The sequence below is a fragment of the Polyergus mexicanus genome, unplaced genomic scaffold (assembly GCF_030449975.1).
Source record: "Polyergus mexicanus isolate NDT 795.1 unplaced genomic scaffold, iyPolMexi1.0 SCAF_3, whole genome shotgun sequence".
NCBI lineage: Eukaryota > Metazoa > Arthropoda > Insecta > Hymenoptera > Formicidae > Polyergus > Polyergus mexicanus.
The window spans coordinates 7,097,911-7,117,627 of record NW_027223323.1 but is presented as its reverse complement, the minus strand read 5'-3'; the positions used below and the strand labels follow the sequence as shown (position 1 = coordinate 7,117,627).

At 35.6% G+C, this 19,717-nt stretch overlaps 2 protein-coding genes across 4 annotated transcripts in view; one reads left to right on the top strand and one right to left on the bottom strand.

Moving 5' to 3' along the window:
* 5-ht2b (5-hydroxytryptamine receptor 2B) overlaps positions 1–19,717 on the top strand; it is a 43,477-nt gene that overhangs the window by 21,900 nt on the left and 1,860 nt on the right. For all 3 annotated transcript variants that reach the window (XM_070292587.1, XM_070292585.1, XM_070292586.1), the window contains exons 3-6: positions 1,145–1,377; positions 10,351–10,585; positions 13,022–13,376; positions 18,807–19,420. In XM_070292587.1, the coding sequence (XP_070148688.1) occupies positions 1,145–1,377; positions 10,351–10,585; positions 13,022–13,376; positions 18,807–19,420 (1,437 nt within the window). The remainder of the gene's footprint in view (positions 1–1,144; positions 1,378–10,350; positions 10,586–13,021; positions 13,377–18,806; positions 19,421–19,717) is intronic.
* The window catches only part of Rpn2 (Regulatory particle non-ATPase 2), a 38,566-nt gene continuing 24,534 nt past the window's right edge, over positions 5,686–19,717 (bottom strand). Inside the window, exons 11-14 of the mRNA XM_070292584.1 lie at positions 9,356–9,690; positions 8,395–8,747; positions 6,432–6,786; positions 5,686–5,950 (exon numbers count right to left, since the gene is read on the bottom strand). Of these exons, the coding sequence (XP_070148685.1) occupies positions 5,880–5,950; positions 6,432–6,786; positions 8,395–8,747; positions 9,356–9,690 (1,114 nt within the window). The 3' untranslated portion in view covers positions 5,686–5,879. The remainder of the gene's footprint in view (positions 5,951–6,431; positions 6,787–8,394; positions 8,748–9,355; positions 9,691–19,717) is intronic.

Genomic DNA, 19,717 nt, shown 5'->3' with positions numbered 1-19,717 from the left:
CATTCGAGGATGAATAAAAATCTTATTATAAATTAAAATCTTGTAATAAAAAAATTATACTGCGAGAAGAACAGCTGCAAAGTAGATGGCAAAGTGTATATTTATTACTCATTAATTACTTGCGCGTAAACTGAGAATAACGAGTAACCTTTGGCGGAACAAGTTTTACAACCGAAAGTTGCTCGGCAAACTAAATTTTTCGCGCGGCTACGTTCGTCATATGTAAAACGTTTATTAACGAAGAGTGGGCGTATCAATTATGGCCTTTGGCAACTTGCAAAAATAAATAATTGAAAAAAAATGCGAGTGCATTCGCGTTTTGAGACTCGACGATATACCAAGATTAATTATTAAACGAAGTTTAAAGGCCGGATAAGGGGAAAGGAGAGGGGAAAAGAGAAGATAAAATTGCGCCGATCATAACATCGATCTCAAAATAACAGCTTTCTATTTGCTATAATATTACGCCACTTCCGCGTATATCGTCGTGCAGAATGCGAGAGGAACGGAAAATTTAATATCGAATAGCCTCGAATGCAATCTAGCGAAGATTAAAGGAAAATTGCCACGCTCTTTACAAAGTTTACTTAACAAAATACGCATGCAAATTGCTTGTCTATCGACATCGTGCATGCCGACGAACCGACGTATCGATGTCACCTCGATATTACGTCATATTAAGAAGCCAAGAGATGTAATGACAGTTTCAACAGATCTGATCAATAATAATTCAATCTTTGTACACGTATAAAATTATAAAGTATAATTCAATATATATATATATATATATATATATGCAATAAAATCTAATATATTTAATAAATATCGTAAATATACTTGCGTATATAATAAATGTGATGCAATTTCCAAAATATATATCCCTGAAACAGTTGAATTTAAGAAAAGTATATAAAATAAATATTTCGAGATTTTGATTAATCTTGTTACCATTAGCTGTACAACGGCAGCATCTCGGCATGAAAATCCGTTTAATACGGACAACATTTCGCGGGCATACGAATGTCAAGATAATTGAAATTTATGTCCCGGCGAGCCAAGACGCCGCTAATTGAGTCGGGGTTTAATTAGTCGCGCTTCGCGCGGGCAGCACAAAGCTCACCCCCGCCGTTTTGCTGCTTCGCAGGATACTTTCCATTACCGTCGGTCTATTGCCTCGCCTGGATCTGCCTCGACGTTCTGTTCTGTACCGCGAGCATAATGCATTTGTGCACCATAAGCGTGGACCGTTACCTAAGTCTACGTTACCCGATGAAGTTTGGACGCAACAAGACTAAGAAGCGGGTCACCCTGAAGATCACTTTCGTATGGATCCTCAGCATCGCGATCAGTCTGCCCTTGAGCCTCATGTACTCCAAGGTAACCTCCGTCTTTATATGTATGAGGTAGAATATAGTCGTCTGACTAATAACTGTCTTTACTACTCGCCTAATATATTTATATTTTTAAAAATATAATTTTAAAAAATTATGTGTATATATTTTTATAGTTTTTTTTTTTTTTTTTTTTTTTTTAATTATACTCTCAGATATTTTAATATATTAAACAAGTATTAGTTAATTTTAATTATTAAGCAAGTGAAAAAAAACAGTTATCGGTCAGACTATATTATTACCTCTCTCATTTCTTATGTAAAGTGTTCTTAAATTTCCGGATGTTCTTTTAATAATAAATTCTCTGGCCAATTTAAAGTCAATTTTTTCTTAACAAAAATATCAAGAAGAGTCATCAAGTTTTCAATTTTTTCCATCGTATATCTTTGTGATTGAACAAATTAAATTTCAATTAAAATAAACTGCACTTGAAATTAATCGAAGAATGTAGTTTTGTCAACCTGTTAATTCCACAAAGTATTGTTTGCGAAAAGCCCTTCTTTTTCAATAACTTTTAACTATCGATGCCGCAATATTTCCCCTAAGGAAATTGATCAGACATGATCTATTATTAAAGAAACAGAAAATAATTTTGTGACATTCTCTGTGTGTATACATTAATAATTAAAAATGTACTATTTGTTTTCTTTCTTTGCGACGTGCACTTCGCTCGCTCTCTGTATCTTAAAAAAATAAACATCTCTAATTTCCAACGACCCCGAAACGTAACCGCTTGATAATTTTTTGCTATGTCTCGCCTGGGGCGAGAATCTTTCTCAATTTTCCGTAACGATCGAAAGATTACACGGAATTTTGCACCCGCAAAATCTCTCTCTCTCTCTCTCTCTCTCTCTCTCTCTGACGGCGGCGGACACAAGATCTCGACGATCGAAAGTTTATCGCCGTTTGTGCGGGAAATGTCGCCCGTCGATCGTTCGTTGAGGGATAAGAACGGGATGGATTTATACGGAACTGCATCTCGCGCGCACGGCGACGTTTTTCATTTCTCGTTTCGTAGAAATAATAATATAATTTTCCGATCGCGCAAAATGTAATTCATTCGTGAATGAACGATGTTACGCGTTATAAAAGAGCTGTCCGTTATTTCCCGTATGTTTCGCGTTCTTTTCATAAATTTTTCGACCGACCAGCCACGCTTGTTTCGTCCAAAAAAAAACTTTGTGTAAAACTGTTGAAATTTCCCTGCCAAATGCAGCAAATGCGCGACATGTATTTCGAGAAACTTCAAGCTTTCTCTATTTTTATACACCATGTTTTATCCAAAATAATTATTTTGCAACTCAATTTACTCTTATTCTGGTATAAAGGAAACTTTTCCTGTCTTCGCTCTTTATTGTATATACAATACATATATATTCTCTTTCATATACATTTTAAAAGGTGTGACAGCCACATAAAAATACGGCACGCTGGAAACAACTAATTACACGACAATAAAGTAATTATGTTCGTCGCCCTTAATCTCCGCAAAACGAAAACGTGACGTGGCGGATTCGGTGGAAAATACGAGCGTTATGGCGTTCTCTTGGGAACATGACATGGTATACACGTCTAACAGGTTATTTTCTTACTCCGAGCATGTTCATCATCGTAGAAGCTACCTCGACTTGCAAACTGCTCTTGCAAATGTGCAAACTACTTTCGTTTCTCGCGAGCGTGCTATGAGAAAGAGCGAGAGAGAGAGAGAGAGAAACGAGTCGAGCCGCAGAACGCCGCATCGACGAGGTTGTCGGACGAGTTTCAGCAACTTTACAGCACCATTTACCAGCGCGTTGCCTTACTTGAGTATTGATCCAAATTTCACGACCGCCATGTACTCATTCAAAATTCCATCCAACATCCGAAGTGAAATTTGTCGCCTGAAACGCGACAAAAATTGTATTCCATTCTGCTATACACTCTTTCGTGTATTCGTATATCTCATACTTGCGTCGTAACATCATTTACTTTAAGCACTTTAATCCGAGTTTCACACTTACGGGATATGTGAAAAGGCAATATAAATAAAAAAAGTATACCTGTGCGAATTTCTCAAACCTGTAGAGTCCGAATTACTCTTTCATTTCTGTGCTATTTGAATATTTTCAACAATGCGCGAAATTTTTTTAATTGAATATCAAAATATTGCATGAGCTTTACATGAAATTTATATAACTTTTTCATTCAGAGTTTAGCGTGGGTGTGCGTCGCGAATTTTTATAAGTCTGCTGATTTTCAACATGGACGGTTTCACCCTTTACATGAAAATACTCTTAACAAAATGCAAAGATATTTCTATCAGTTTTAATATCAAAATTTTAATGTGAAATTGATAAAACCTTTTAATTTCAAAATCTAGAATTTTTAAATCTTTCAATAATTCGAATTTTTGAACTCTAAAAAAATTAATTTTATACTTTTATATAATCTGGAATATTTGATTTAAATTTAAAAATTCTCAAAATTAATGCGATTAATAAAGACATTCATTCATCAAATTTTTCTTAACATTCCAAATGTTTAAATTCTCAAAATCCAAAAATATCTGGAATTTTTCCTGAAATATTTTCTCATCTCAATTATAGTGTTTAAAAATGAATTAAATTCTCGATTTTTTCACTTCTCTACATCTTGAGTCCCAATATAAAAAAATTAAACAAAATATTATTTTTCAATCTTTCGATTTTTCTTCTTATTTTTAAAAATCTTAAATTTTTAGATACTTCCATTTTCGAGATTTAAAAATTTTCAACGAGAATTCTCAAACTTTCATTTTAACCGCTCGGAATAGATAACGATTCTTCATCCTTCGAATCTTCGGCGTCTGAAATCTTCAAGTTCTCAGAGAAAACTAACATACAAAAGTGTTTAAATCCCGGAACTTTTTCATCTTCCCCGATTTCGTGGCGCGTGGCATATTCCTGAGAATCTTCGGTTTCTCGATTTCTTACGACTTCAATCCCAAAGTGGAAAATTAAAGAGTGCGGTTGACGTCTTCATCGAGTTTCCCTCGATCCCCTCGAGGCATCACGTCATGAATGTTATCGACGTGACGTCGAGCGGAATTCGCACGTGCGGCGGATGTACACGTGCGTGGGCCATAATCTTGCAACGAGAAAACGTCCATCTCTCCCTGCCAATCCCCGTCCCCCTTCCTCATTCCCTTTACCCTACTTGTAGTCACCGACGGACGTTATGACCTACGCTCGATCATCACGATTGCCAACAGCGGAAGCGGAATACGAGCTGACCATTATAGACGACGGAGACTGAAAGCGGAAGTATATTTCAAGGAAGATTCATGTCTATACAGGATGACCCGTAAGCCCCGCGTCAAAGTTTAACGACGAACGCGATGAATTATGGAGTATGTTGTCTGGCGGAAACTCTACACTGACTTTCGAGATAAAGCGTTCAAATGGACGTGTAAGAACGGCTAGGATTGTCTCCAGGAGTGTAAAATATTAATAAATGATTTGTAGAAAACGTCAAGTTTCGTGCACAGAAGTGCTGACAATCAATTTACTTAAAAGACGATATCTTAAAATTGCAAGAGAGCAAGTTTCCTAAAACAAATATTTTTAATGAAAATTAATACAATACAAAAATAAGAAATATTTTTAATACAAATTAAAACGAAGTTTTTCTCAAAAGTAGATATACACAATATTGTTCCATAAAAATTTCTTATTAACATTCCATAACAAATTTGATCCACAAGCTTCATTAATTCCTTTCAATTTTTTTAAAACCATAATTAGAAAAATATAAAAGGAGAATAATAACACATATTCTTTTCGATGAAATAATTTCATTAGAATATATAACATATTTGCAATATCAATTTTAAAAAAGTTACGGTAAATATAAAAAAATATATGTTAATACTAGCCAAAATTTCAGATATTAATAAAAATATATAAAACCATAAACATTCATACATTATTCAATTATTTCTATTTTATTTGTGATTATAAATTTTAATTTATTAATTTGTAAAAAATAACAAAACTCATGAAAAAGACCATTTATCAATTTATTTACAATCGTTGCGCACAGTGTAAAAATTATTTTTTACATTCTGAAATCTCTCGTTTTTTCATTTAATTTCTTCGAATGAAAATTAATCTATCATAAAACGATAGATTAAAAAGAAGATATTTTTATTTATATATATGATTCAATATAAAGAATTAAATTCGCGAGCGATTGATTAATTTGTCTTTTTTGTTCGTCGCTTAGAAATCTAATTAAAGGGTTGCAAGGGTTGAACAACACTGATAACACGAATAGATCTGACGCAACGGTTTTATTAGAGCTCGCAGAATATTTTGCTGATCAAATAGACACGCATTAAAAAAAAAAAAAAAAAAAAAAGCAAGCGCGATGATATTAACAAAAAGTGACGACAAGCGTATCGCGATTTTATCGCAATAACGAATGATGGACATCGAGATGACAGAAAGGGGCAATGCGTGTTTTCGGCCCTTAATCCTCGGTATACTCGAAAGGCTCGGGTGGATCGGCCTCCTTTTCCTCCTCCGGCTTCGGTCCGAAAGCTGAAACAAACCGAAAGTGCTCAGGCACACGCCCTTTCGGCGCACTCTCAATGCTGGAGTAGTAAGAACAGACAAAATTGACAAAACTCTTGTCCCATTTTCGTAATAATTTTATTCAAAGTAATCAAAATATTTTTAATTTTTGTATGCTTTTCTTATTTTTTCTTCAAACGATATTAAGAATATATTATTATAAATTATTGATAAAACATTGCATATAAAAGATATAACCTCTTGAAAATTTATAACTAAATTCTCTCCTCCTCTCCTTCTCTATAAATTAATAATAAAAATATAATTAAAGTATTTTAAAATCTTCCTTTTTTTTTAATATTCTTTTAAGATTTTTGTCTCAATTTTTTTTAATTTTTTCCTATCTATTATAAATATAAATTAATAATATTCTCTTTTTCCCTTCAAAATCAATTTATAAAAAAATAGTTTCAATCGTTGATCGATAAATTTAGTATCTATCACTTACCGGCGACAGGCTTGACGAGTTCCTCCTCGGTGTCGGTCTGTATATGCTTGACCATGACAATGCCTCCAATCTGAATATCCTTGACGGGAACGTAAGGACTGCCCTCGAGCAACTGGATGACCTTTAGTTGCTGACGCAGAACTCGCGCAGGATTTTGAAGGATCTCCACCATATCGAAGTTTGGCTCGGACTCCTTTTTCTCCTTTTCATCGTCCTTACTTCCTTTCTTCTCGGCCTTCTCCTTGGGCTCCTTAGCCTCCTTCTCGTCCTTCTTCTTATCATCCTTCTCCTTCGAGGACGACGCGATGACGACTTCTTTCACCTCGTGAAGCTCCTTCGTCTCCGAAGGCGGATCCTGCAATATGTTTTAAGGTTTTCCCACGTCGCTTGTCAGCAATATTATCCTGTCTTTTTCGTGTATTTGCCAAATCACCGCGTTTACCACCAAATCCCAAAATAGGAAGAAATGGATTATCGTTTCGGAAGGAAATTGAGAGGAAGAGGACTTCGGTCTTGTGACTTCATTCTTGTTTATCTGAGTTCTTCTAACTTGAGACTCGATATATGTATGTTTAAGAGATGAAAAAGTGTGCTCAACACATGTTCATAGTTTGCATCACACAATGCAGAAAGATGTAAGCCAAAATATATGTAAAAACAATGCTACGTAAAGATTTAAACGCAATTCGCTTGCAAATCTCTACATAAAAATTTCACAAATACGAAACAGGAAACGTTAAAAATTGTACGATCAAACATTGCAAAATCCAAAAAATTCAACAATATATTGTATATTGTAACATTCATGGTTCAAAAGTTCGCGGATCATAGAATTAACAGATAAAAACTTGCAAGAAAAAATGCAAGAATACAAATTATCAGAAGAAATGTAAATATTAAAACATAGAAAAACTCAAGGCTTGAGTTAAAGTAAAAATTTAAAATATCAAAAAAATTCTGGAACTCAACGAGTCAAGGATTCGAAAATTTATTAATCTAAAAATAGATTCTAAAATTCGTAGAATCTAAAAACTGATCTAAAACTTGCAGAATTGAATAGTCCAAAATATAAACGATCCATAAAAATCCTAAGAGATTCGCGGATCTTAATCAATTTCAAAATTCGATCGATTCCCTATTATTTGTATCAAAATCAGGTCTTAAAATCAAGCTGTCAAAACACTCACCTCGAAATTTTCCAATAAATATATTAAAAAAAAAAAAAGTCACAATAAAGAAAAAATAGTAGAAAGAATAATATTTAACAGATAAAAACTTGCAAGAAAAAATGCAAGAATACAAATTATCAGAAGAAATGTAAATATTAAAACATAGAAAAACTCAAGGCTTGAGTTAAAGTAAAAATTTAAAATATCAAAAAAATTCTGGAACTCACCGAGTCAAGGATTCGAAAATTTATTAATCTAAAAATAGATTCTAAAATTCGTAGAATCGAAAAACTGATCTAAAACTTGCAGAATTGAATAGTCCAAAATATAAACGATCCATAAAAATCCTAAGAGATTCGCGGATCTTAATCAATTTCAAAATTCGATCGATTCCCTATTATTTGTATCAAAATCAGGTCTTAAAATCAAGTTGTCAAAACACTCACCTCGAAATTTTCCAATAAATATATTAAAAAAAAAAAAAGTCACAATAAAGAAAAAATAAGAATAATATTTTTTCCCTCTTATAATTTTTATAAGAATTATTTTCAATGTTAATTTATAATATCAATCAAATATATTAATTATTATCGAGATATAGACAAAAAGAACTTTTCAAAAGAGCTAGTGATTTGAATGCGACGACAGATAGACTGCAGAACTTTATTTCACCGAAAAAAAGGACTTCGTATCAAAAACTTTTCAAAAATTTCCACGATCGTTCTCGTTTTTTTTTTTCCCTCGATTAAAAATCCAATCCCACTGACATTTCGACAATATTTTCATCAACTCACCACCTCCATCTTCTCGTGTGAATCCCTCGCCTTCCTTTCGGACTCGCGTCTCCTGGCGCGAGCCGCAATGCTGAGGACGGCGGTGGTGACCTTCTCCCGTTCTTCTCTCTTCTTCTCCTCAAGGGGTGCGGGATAAGCGTACATGCTCGGTCTGGCATCCGACCTGATCTTCAGCTTGGGCATCTTCAGCTGAGCATTGAGAGCGATCAAGCACGTGGGTGTGAATGCCAGGGCCAAGCAATGCGCCAATGGAAACCAGTACCAATACTGAGTGAACACTAAAGCACCAACTACCGCCAGCATATTCGTGTGTCCTGTTCGCGACTGTAAGGACACGGTCACGTTACGGCCGCCTAAGGAAAAAGCAAAAGTCTTCTCGTATCCGCAGCTACACTCTTACAGCTGACTTTCTTTTTATGAACCACAAATCGAAATTTTAACTTCTGACAAACATAGTAATTGTACGTTCTAAATATTTCGTAAATTCGTAGTGCTTCAAGATATGAGATTAGATGGTTGTGATTGTAAAGAGTGAAAATTGTAAAAACGCGAGAATTCAAAAATTCGGGAATTTAAAAATATATAAAAATTTAAATTCTAAGAAATCACAATTGCTTCACAAAAATAAAAAAATAAAATAAAATAAAATAAAATTCTAAAAAAGCTATTTTATATAAATAAGTTGCAAGGATTTTTTAAGTATTCTACATATATAAAATTCTAAAATTACGAAAAAATCAAAGAATCGAAAGTTCCATGAAGCCAGAATATTTTTTTGTAAAATCCATATATTAAATTGTTACTCTGCGTCCCGTTGCAATAATAGAACTGCATTCGATGAAGAAAATATGGGCGATTTTAATTTCTTAAAGAAAAATCAAGTTGGTCGAAGAATACGTAATTAAAATTTTTAAAAATCACGAATCATCACGTGCGAGAAATTCTAAAAATTAGGACTCACCAGCATCAATGATCCCTTGCGCCAAGATGGCGCCAAACTTAGCCATCACATCTTCGTGTTTATCTACGATGACCTTAGCATACAAAGCTCTGAAATCCTTGACGCGAGGACACGTCGACTCCGTCTGCTGGATCAGGATCATGGCGGAGGCGATCAACGCGCCCTGCCTGACAAAGTTCACGGGATCGTTGGTCATCGGATCCAGCAAAGCGATAGCTTCCTTTAGACCAGTACCCGCGCAGGCGATCCCCAATGCCATCGCCGCGCCATACCTCACATGCGGATTGTAGCTTTCCGCTAAGAGGGACACCACACTAGGACACTGTTCCGGAGTCCTGAAACATGCGAGAAAATCGAGTTCTTGAATTTTGCGTTCTTTTCCTCTTCGCTTTGTGGCACACATTTGCGTCATGTTTAATGCATCACTATTCGAGTAATTTGTGTTTTATTCACATTATCAATGTACATTATAATTTCGAAATCAATCTTAAATATTCTGAATAATTTTTCTTTGTATATTTTTTTTATATAAGAATGATCAATCTTTTCAATTCTCAGCATTTAATCCTTTCTTTTCTGTTTTGTTCCAAATAGATTTAAAATATCGTCAATAAATGGGAATTTAAAAATGGGACAAATGCACTAAAGGAGAAATATAAAGATTCATAAGTCCTTTATTTTCCTAGCCACTAAATTCTAAATTTGATTGTAAATTTTATAATTAATTATTAACAACCTTAATTTCTTTTAGATTATTCATTGAAAAAGAAAAACATTCTTTATTGATCATAAATTTAACAAACCTCTCTGTCTATTAATATTTTATAAATATAATATACGTTTATAACGATTTAGAAGTTAATTGATATATATAATAATTTATTATTACAATTCATTTAATAATATCCGAGAAAGAAAATAGACATTCAACAAATTCATATGCGATTTAATATATAAACGTTAATTATCAGATACGTTTTCTCGTCCTGTTTCAGGAAGACGATTCGGTGTTGGTTGATGGTGCCTGTCAAATTCCCGATCCCCTCTATAAATTAATCGGCAGCATAATCTGCTTCTACATCCCACTGGGCGTGATGCTGCTAACGTATGCACTCACGGTGAGATTGCTAGCGGAGCAACAGCAAAACATCGGTGGAAAAGGAGCAGGTTGGTCATCAGGATGGTTGGGTGCACCTCAGGGTGCATCTCAGGGAGCACCTTCTACGGCAGGTTCGTGTATTGTCATGTACACTAGCCTGTTCCCCCATTCCCAAAACTCCAAAATCAATTCATTCTGAATCGCTTTTTTCATATGTTCAATATTTTATATGTATTCGAGCCCGCATTTGGTTCCAGTTTTTATTTTAAAAATAGGTTTTCAATCTTTTTCTTTACTTTTTAATTTAATTCGTTTTTCCTAAATTATTAAACAATCGAAATTTAATTGAAGATTCGTATGGTTCATGATATTAACGTTCAAGTATCCTGGCCATTCGTTAATCGTCACTCATTGTTCTGAAAATTGTGGAGATATATTAAAAATATTAAAACTTGAAAATATCGCGCTAATATATTTAAAGAGTTTTCAATCCCCCCTTCCCCTACAAATTTTTTTACACGCTGAAAAATTCTCGATACTTAGTAATTTTTCGGCAGAAATATCGCAGTTTTTGGGGATTTTAATTAAATATAACAAATGGTTAAAAAATATTGTTCTTTTTCATCTACACTCTCATCATTCCATGAAACACTTTTATCCGCTTTTCTCTCGCCCATTTGATAGCGGTAAAAAATGAAAAAATTGTTACGCCTCTAGAAATATTGTTTATACTATTTATCAACTTTTCGCTCATATTTTTCTCTCAGACGCGTACGCACATAAAATTGTATATAATATAACAAGGAAAAAATTTAAATACAAAGTTAGAAAATAAAACCAATCTTGATAAAAAACGTCGATGTACAGCAATATATCCTTCTCGTCGTCTTTTCTACTTTATTCTTCGTTCATTGTCGAGCAATTCTTCCTTGCGACAATATTTCCCAGTTTTCCCCTGAGAGATATGCGCGACTTTAGTCGCGTTTATGCGAAAATGGGCGGCGCAGAGAGAGCAATATGCGATTTAGCCTCTTTTTTTGCGTCCAATAAAAATTATTTATTCCGATTTATCAAAAGCCCGCAGCTTCAAAGGGAAATGCGCGTGCCGGGCTTCGCTCTCATAAACGTTTCCCGGAAATGCCGGCGCAAATTCGTCCTCCTTAACAAAGCGCTCTCGAGGGAGAAAGTATTCCTGGGTTCTCTCCGTCCCCCTTCCAGCGAGTTTCGCCAGAAGCCATCACATCTACTGTCGCTTTGATTTTACTCCGGTAAATCTCCGATTACCGCGCAACAAACGGAATTTGCATACCAACTTCACGCCAGAATACGTCACGCCATTTTATCGCACGGCGCATCGCACAATTATTGCGCTTTAAAGCGCGTTCTCGATTAGGTGTCTCTCTAGTGTGAATTTCAGAATGGGAAAGTCGAGGGGTAATCTTACGGTTATCGTAGAAAATTAAAAACGTCGTGAAGAATAGGTTGAAATGTAGCTTGAAATCTTTTTCTTAGAAGCTTTTTACAAACTCTCAAAGCGATTCGAAAATTTCTGCCAGAATAAACTGAATATACTTGCTAGTTATAAATTATTTCTCTCATCTATTTGCGCGAATCTCTGTCGTGTGCAACTAGCCATTATCGTATAAATAATTCGACGCGCAACATCGAGGATGCAGGATCGGTCGCATGATTAATGGCTTCGAAGCCAGTTAGTTTTTTTCCCCTCTTCCTTTTTCCGCGATAGATCGATCCCGAAGTAGGCGGGCCTCTGTCTAAAGACATTCGCCGACAAGAAATTTCGCCGGCACGTCAGCGGAAATTCGCCAACGTCCACGACGAAGATATGCAAATGTCGGCGGGCATTATGCAAAGAACTCGGATGCGACACAGTATGCTGAGAAAGTCGCGTCCGGCAGCTCGCCGATATGAAAATTAATCGATAGCTTGACGGCGGAAGCGTGATTTTTACTGGGCACTTAATATTCCGCAGGATTGAAAGATTTCAGAACACGAGAGAAAATCCTTTGAGCGTCTCATTGCAAGTCGGGACTTACATCGAGAGACACTTAAGAATTCCAATAATTTGAAAGAAGGAATAGAAAAAATTTTTTTTAAAGAAATTACATTATTTCTGAACTATATAAAATGATAAAACGAGAAGTAAATCGTTTGCATAGCAATTCATAAATATTTCTAAAGGATCTCAGTCTCGTACTTAATATTTGTCTCTAACATTGTTAATTCATTTATTCGGAGATTGCGGAACGATACGAGTTTCTCGTTTGAGCTTTCTAAAAAGATTTAAAATTACAGAGAAAGACTAAAATATACAATATATTTAATCTCTCGTCTTCGATACAAAATAATTCGAGCGTTTTTCCTCGATCTCCAATCGCTGATATCGATAAAATTCCACGCGTTCTCTCAAAAAAAAAAAAAAAAAAAAAAAAAAAAATCACTTTCTTTTTTCTTTCGAAAAGGAAAGAATCCCTTCTTTCCTTTCCGAAAGAAAAAAGAAAAATTATAATAAAAATAAGATCGCTGAGATTCCCTCCGACAATTTACAGGACTCGATCGACGGGGCACCTGGAAGAGGTACCTCCTGAATAAGAGCTCGGGCGGCAGTGGAGGAACACCGCAACACACATCCGGTACGTCGACCGACACCGAGCTGACCACCCTCGACACCCACGAGCTCTGGCTGCCGGAAAGCGAGCCGCCACCCTCGGCCATGTCCGCCCTTCATGCCTTCGGCGCGGAGATGCTCAAACTGTCGAGAGGTCTCGAGGGTATGGCCGGCAGCCCCGGTAGTCAAACCCCATCAAAATTGACGCCCCAGCATCAGCAGCAGCAGCAGCAGCAACAGCTATTGCCGCTGCAGCAACAGGGTCCGTCACCGCGCAGATGTAGCTTCCGCAATGGGTATGCCGAGTCAGATATGTGTTTGTGAATCACAAATCCTTTTGTAAGCTTGTTTTGTATCCTATCATTGGATGTTTCGTCATTTGTCATAATGTGTCATTTATAGATTTACATGTAATATGAGAGAGAAAGAATCTTCAAATGATATATATATATATATATATAATGTGAATAAATTAAGAATAATTAAAGTCAGTATTAATTGAAAAATATATAAATTAAAGATATAAAGTATAAAAATTAGAAAAAGAAATATAAAAAACGAATTACATAATAATAAGAAATAAAAATGTAATATTTAAATTTATTTTATATTTCTCTATAATTTTCATTTCTAATTCACCTGTGAAAAAAATATTTCATAAAGTATCTTTTATTTTAAAAAGACTCTTTTTTTATTCTCTCTATTTCTTTGAATCCTTCTTATCTTTATGCTAAAGAAATCGTTATTTTCTTTCTGTAGCACTACTATATTGTTTTACGCAAAGCATATACGTATATCACGATCTATCCCGGTGCAATTTTGCAAAGAGGAAATTTCTAAGCTTGTCTGGATTTTCGTGGCGGATGCTTTCGCAATTATTAACGACATATCCATCGCGTCGTAACCCATGGGCTTTCAAAACACGCTATTGTGCCTGACGGTGGCGCGTTTCCGTGCAGGAATACGACGGCACAAATTTACGTCATTTTGTCACTCCGGTTCGCACAACACGATAACTATCACAAGACGCGGTTAGCCTCGCGTCAAGTCGACTCACCTGGCGGTCGAGAAGTTTCCCCCATGAATTTATGTCACCCTATATACTCGGGATTTACGCTCGCCGAAAATTTTAGCAAAATATTTTTCCATTAGATTCGATATTCTCGTTCGTAATCTAAATCCACGGCGTTAAATCAATATTCGTTCCTCAATATTTCAATCTAAGTATCGCGATATCTCTGTTGAATCTTGAAAAAAAAAATATCTTCTCAAAGTTTCTTTCCTAAAAACGTAACACGTTGCTTCGTGGATTTCGCCTCCCGATATCTCTATTAATAACATACTAAGAGAGATAGTATTTTCAAAAAGATTTCCAAAAGAACACGCGCAAAGGCTTTCAAAGAATCTTCAAACTCAATATTTGTCACTCGTATTTCGAGCTTAAATTTATTAAATTTTATTCTATTAAAATATATTTCTCTCAATATTATATTATATCAAAAAATATCTTGAACAAGAGAAAAATTTTATTCCACATGAGTAATTCATAATTTAAATATGCAAAGAGTCTAATTCACATTTATTTTAATCCCTTAATATTTTTCGCCTAAGAATTTTTAAAAAGTAAACTCAATTTTATAAGAGTTATATATCAACTGAACGAAATCAATTTGATATTCCTCCGAGGGATCTGAAATATATTCCTTCGAATATTCTTATATACAGGATCATCGCCTATACTTCTCGAAGGAATCGAAAGTAAGTTGCAAAGGGGGAGAGAGAAAAGAGAAATCATATTTGACGTCGTTTAGAGCTTCCAGTATTTGAGTCGATCGACGGGAATACATAAGCTGAAAGTGAAACGAGAGCGCGAGAGTACGGCGAGAATATTAAAGCACTCCACCATTCTGCGATAATAAAATACGTTTCAATCGTAAGATACACCGATCCGCGGTCTTGCATCTTCGATTTTTCACGTTCTCTCTGATTCCGCATATCCTTTAAGAGTTTAAAAAATCCGGATTTTCCAAAAGATCGGAAACGATTCTCGAAGAAAAAATAACTCTTGAGAAAATAACATCCGAGAGTAACAATCCCAGAATACATCTTGGAATCGTAGAAATCTTTTCGGAAAAGATCCTAGAATCTCTCTAGAGAGTGGTAAAATGCGAGAGGAGAAATGTAGGCGGCTGGAAAAATTTCGCGACAAGCGGAAACACGTATCGCATGCGATCGGATACTGTCGAGACAGGCGAAAGTCTTTCAAAGTAAATTGCCGCAATCATTAAATTGCAATCTTTGAGAAGGCGCAGTTTCCTTCATTACTCTCGATCGTTAATGGACAATATCAGTTACGATATCTGAAAAAAGAACGAAACCTCATTGGCCTTAATGATAAATTCAAGCCTTATCCGGGAAAGACTGAAATAAATCCTAGATCGCAAAAATCCTCAAATAGCGAAATCTTTTCCGGAAAAGCTGAGAAATTTAATTTTACATCAAGTCAAATAATTTCTATACGAAAGAATTTAATTTCGCGATGATTTTTTTTTATAAACCGTGATGTTATCAATCTATTCAACAAAACGGCGAAACTAAAATTGTTTTTTTTTTTTTACACCTCGAGTAAAAATTACGCACGATTTTTTCCGTATCTCGCAATTTTCGAACTTTCAGCGATGATCAAATCTCTCGAAAATTTTCCTTTGTCCCCGCGGGACTCACTAACGAAAAGCGGATGCGTCAGAAAGGTCACTGCGACGAGACGACGACGAGAAAACCCATTTATACACGGTGGCCTCAGAGTGGATTGCACTTAGCTACCGACATTCAAAGTGCAAAACCAGGACCAGCCCCTCGGTAGAGGAGAACGAAAAGGGCGAGCGAAAGGGGAGGGTAAAGGGGTGAGTTTCGCTCAGTCGTGGTCGTGTACTTAAGTAAACTACTCTTGCCGTCCACTCCCTCCCACATAGACCTCTAATAAAGGAATGCACTTAGAATCGTGCGCTCCTGAACGCAATCAAACGAAGATTACCTCTCTCTATTGCGCACAAAGAACTTCGCCTTTTGCGGCATCAAATCGCTTCCTGTCGATTTCTCGAATCAAATAAACGAAAAAGATCCCAAGATTTTTCAGATTGTTTCATTCCCTCTCTCTCTCTCTCTCTCTCTCTCTCTTTATACCTTTCTCTTACAATTGTATACAATTATAAATTAGATTATATTAAATTTATAGAGTCTCTCCTTTTTTCTTACGAGTTTTATTCAAATAGATTCGAATTAATTTCTCTTTAGCAAAAAAAAAAAATCATGATAAATCAAAATCTTGGTTACATTTTTTATTTCCTTTTCTTGATCTTTCTAATCCTAATTCTTTCTAATTTTTATTAATATCTTTCTAATAAAACTTGAAATTTTTTCTGTCAAAAAATTAAAGTGAAATCAATAAAAAAAAAAAAAAAAAAAGATAAATAATAGTTCCAGATAATAGAAATCTGAATTGATACATATCAATTGAAATAAATTAATATATAATTTTTAATGAGGATTTATTGTAAAAAATATTTATTTGTAAAATAAAAAAAATTTAAAGATTTAACAAACATGTTTCTTCCCAATGAAGATTCCTTATGAGTCAGTATTTACAATATCGTGACAGCAATAAATCAAATCAAATTGTCTATTGGCGATGCACTTGCCGAGATGCATCTGTTTCCTCTTCGCGACCAGATCAGATCTCCTCCTTCCTTCTCGACTTCCCTCAGTTCACTTCAGTCAATATTTTTCTCAATTTATCGTCAAGACCGCAGCCGTAATCCACTCCGAGGACAATCAGGCCGTTTCTCTTCTTTCCGAAAGAGCACCCTCAATTATCCTCGAAAACCCCGTCGACGCGTCTCCCAAGCGCTGATAAAATTGTCAATCGATAACGCTACAGAAAGCCGAAAGAAGAAGCAAAACTACTTAATTATTTCAATTTTCAAAGATCGATCTTGCGAATCTCTCCGAAATCGTAACTTTCAACTTAGCTTAAATTTATTTGAAACGTCCGTAATTTTACATCATTGTACTAAATTTGTTTTTACTTAAAACTGCATCTTTATTGCATTGTGCTTCGATCTCTTGTTATCCTAATCTCCTTATAAAATCTTCACATTTTTATCTTATCTATCGTACGATTTTTTTTACGTTATTACCATAACATTTCTTCTAAAATTCGTACTTTATATTATTCCGTTTATCACTTTCAATTTATACTACCTTCTCAATATGAGATCTCGTTTTATTGCCTGATATTCATTCGTATCGCAATTTGAATCACGGATTTATTCGCGAATTGAGTGTCCAACGCGAGAAAATAACGGATGTGTGGCCCGGATAAGACCGATAACAGGCCGATAAAGGGTGATGCGACGAATCTCGCGGCTGTCAAAAGTATCGCGGATACAGGACACGCATCTCGCAACTTGTCTGTAATTTGCAGCGACGGCAACGTTTTTTTTTTTTTTTTTTTTCGCGAGCTTTGCACACAACTAACTCATCCAATCTAGCGATCAATTATTCACCCCGCTGAAAAATGGAACGCAATCGCTTTTCCCTTCTTTTTTTATTTTTTTCATTCTCCATCCCTTTTTCTTCGTCTTTCCTTCTCTCTCTTTCTCTTCAATAGCATGCGTCGATCGTATCAAATGATAAAGGGATCTGCGTTCGTATCGAACAATACGAGTATGGATCCAAGTATGTTTTGCGACGGCGATATTATTTGTAGATTCCCTTTGAAGTCGGTTCACGAGAGAGAGAAGTATCCAAATATTTTCTGTCCTCGATGGACTTTAAACGACAAGTTCGAGCAATAAGAGGATTATCCCACGCCAAGTAATAAAGGACTCATAGAATTAATCTCTCGTTGAAACGTTCAGGTTGTTTCAATTTACCGTATGTAGAGGGATTATTTTCGATTCGATTGCAATTGATAAGAAAAGCTTTTTGTCGCGCGTGAAACTTTTCAGACATTTTCTTTTCCTATTTGGTTTGATTTATAAGGGCAAAGAAATTATTCAAAATGGGGGGAAAAAGAAAGAGAACGTGACGGGATTTGAGCATTAATCTCTCAATTCGTACTTTGTTTATCGTACTGCATATAAATTATTTCGAAGTCGCGATTACAATTGATAAACGGAAATTTTGTCACGCGTAAAATTTTCCAAATATTTTTCTCTTTGGTTCGCCGATCTCGTAGCAAAAATAGAAAGACTCTATCAAATATAAAACAATAATAGTTTGTGAATAAATAACTTTTAGAAAAAAAAAAAAAATTTAAGTTAATTAAACTCTCGAATTTCTACATTTAATATATATTTTTCGTACACTTTACGGAATATTGTGTATGTGTATTGTATACTATTATATATTAATTATGGTATATTGAAATAATTATATTTCAAGATAACCGTATCTGTTATTGTAAGCTTAAGCTGTTTATTATTCCTGCAATCAATGTTATTCCATTATCCAACAAATAAATTATTATTTAACGTTGTAAATAATAATTACAAATATTATGATATAATTATTATTATAACTAATTTAACATTTAACATTATTAATAATCTTGATTCTAATATTTTAATAACACTTTGCATAATAAAATTATATTAAGATTATAATGCTAACAATGATCACTCTATATTAATATATTTAAAAAATTTATTATTATCTGTTTCCAGGAGCGTGGAAAGTACAGAGAGCAGCATATCCTGCTCGAGGACGAGTCTGTCGGCGCAGGAGGATTTTGCGAGTCCTTGGAAACACCGGAGACGAGCATCAACTTACAACGAAGCCCATCTGCAAAGGACGATCCAGGCCTTGGACTCGCCGAAGACACCCAGAAAGAGGTCCTTCAGCTTTCACGAGGAATCGTCCTGTCGCAAGAACGAGGACAACTCGACGATGCGCAGGAAGTGTCACGACAAAAGACCGGACGAACCGATAACGCTACCGCCACCCTGTACGTGCCCCTATTTTGGAGAATCGTCCAAGAGACCGCCCCCCTCGGGCGAGATCGTCATCGTCTCCAGCGATACGATGAAGCCTATCGGAAATAAGAGCCTGGAGATGGTTCTGAGCAGCGACACCGCAGTCAAGCCTATCAACATCAAGGGTCTGGAAACGGGTCTACTGAGCGATACCGCGAAGCCTATCGGCAATAAGAATCCGGAGATGGGTCTGCTAGGTAGAAACAACAGCGCAAGATCTACGGAGGGTGTCAAGAATTACGAGCAGATGACCCTCGCGAATTCCGTGGTCACGTGGCGAGGCGGAAGGCGAGGCTCTAGCTTGGGTACGTGCCGATAAGCGATGGCGATGACGTAAACAACAACGCGAGCTTTCGATTAGCTCCTCCATAATTGCCTCCGGGAAACTCCGCTCCTAGTCATCGCGTGCCGCTAACGTTCCGCTAAAAATTGCGGAAACAAGGGAGAAAGAAAGAAAGAGAGAGAGAGAGAGAAAGAATTAGAGAGATGATAGAACTAGAGCGAGCTCGAGAGAACGGTTAGGTCGAGAAGAGAAAGGTGCAAACCGGAAGGTTGCCCGAACTTCCCCGATCTCTCGTTTCGATCACCCTCTTTTTACGACC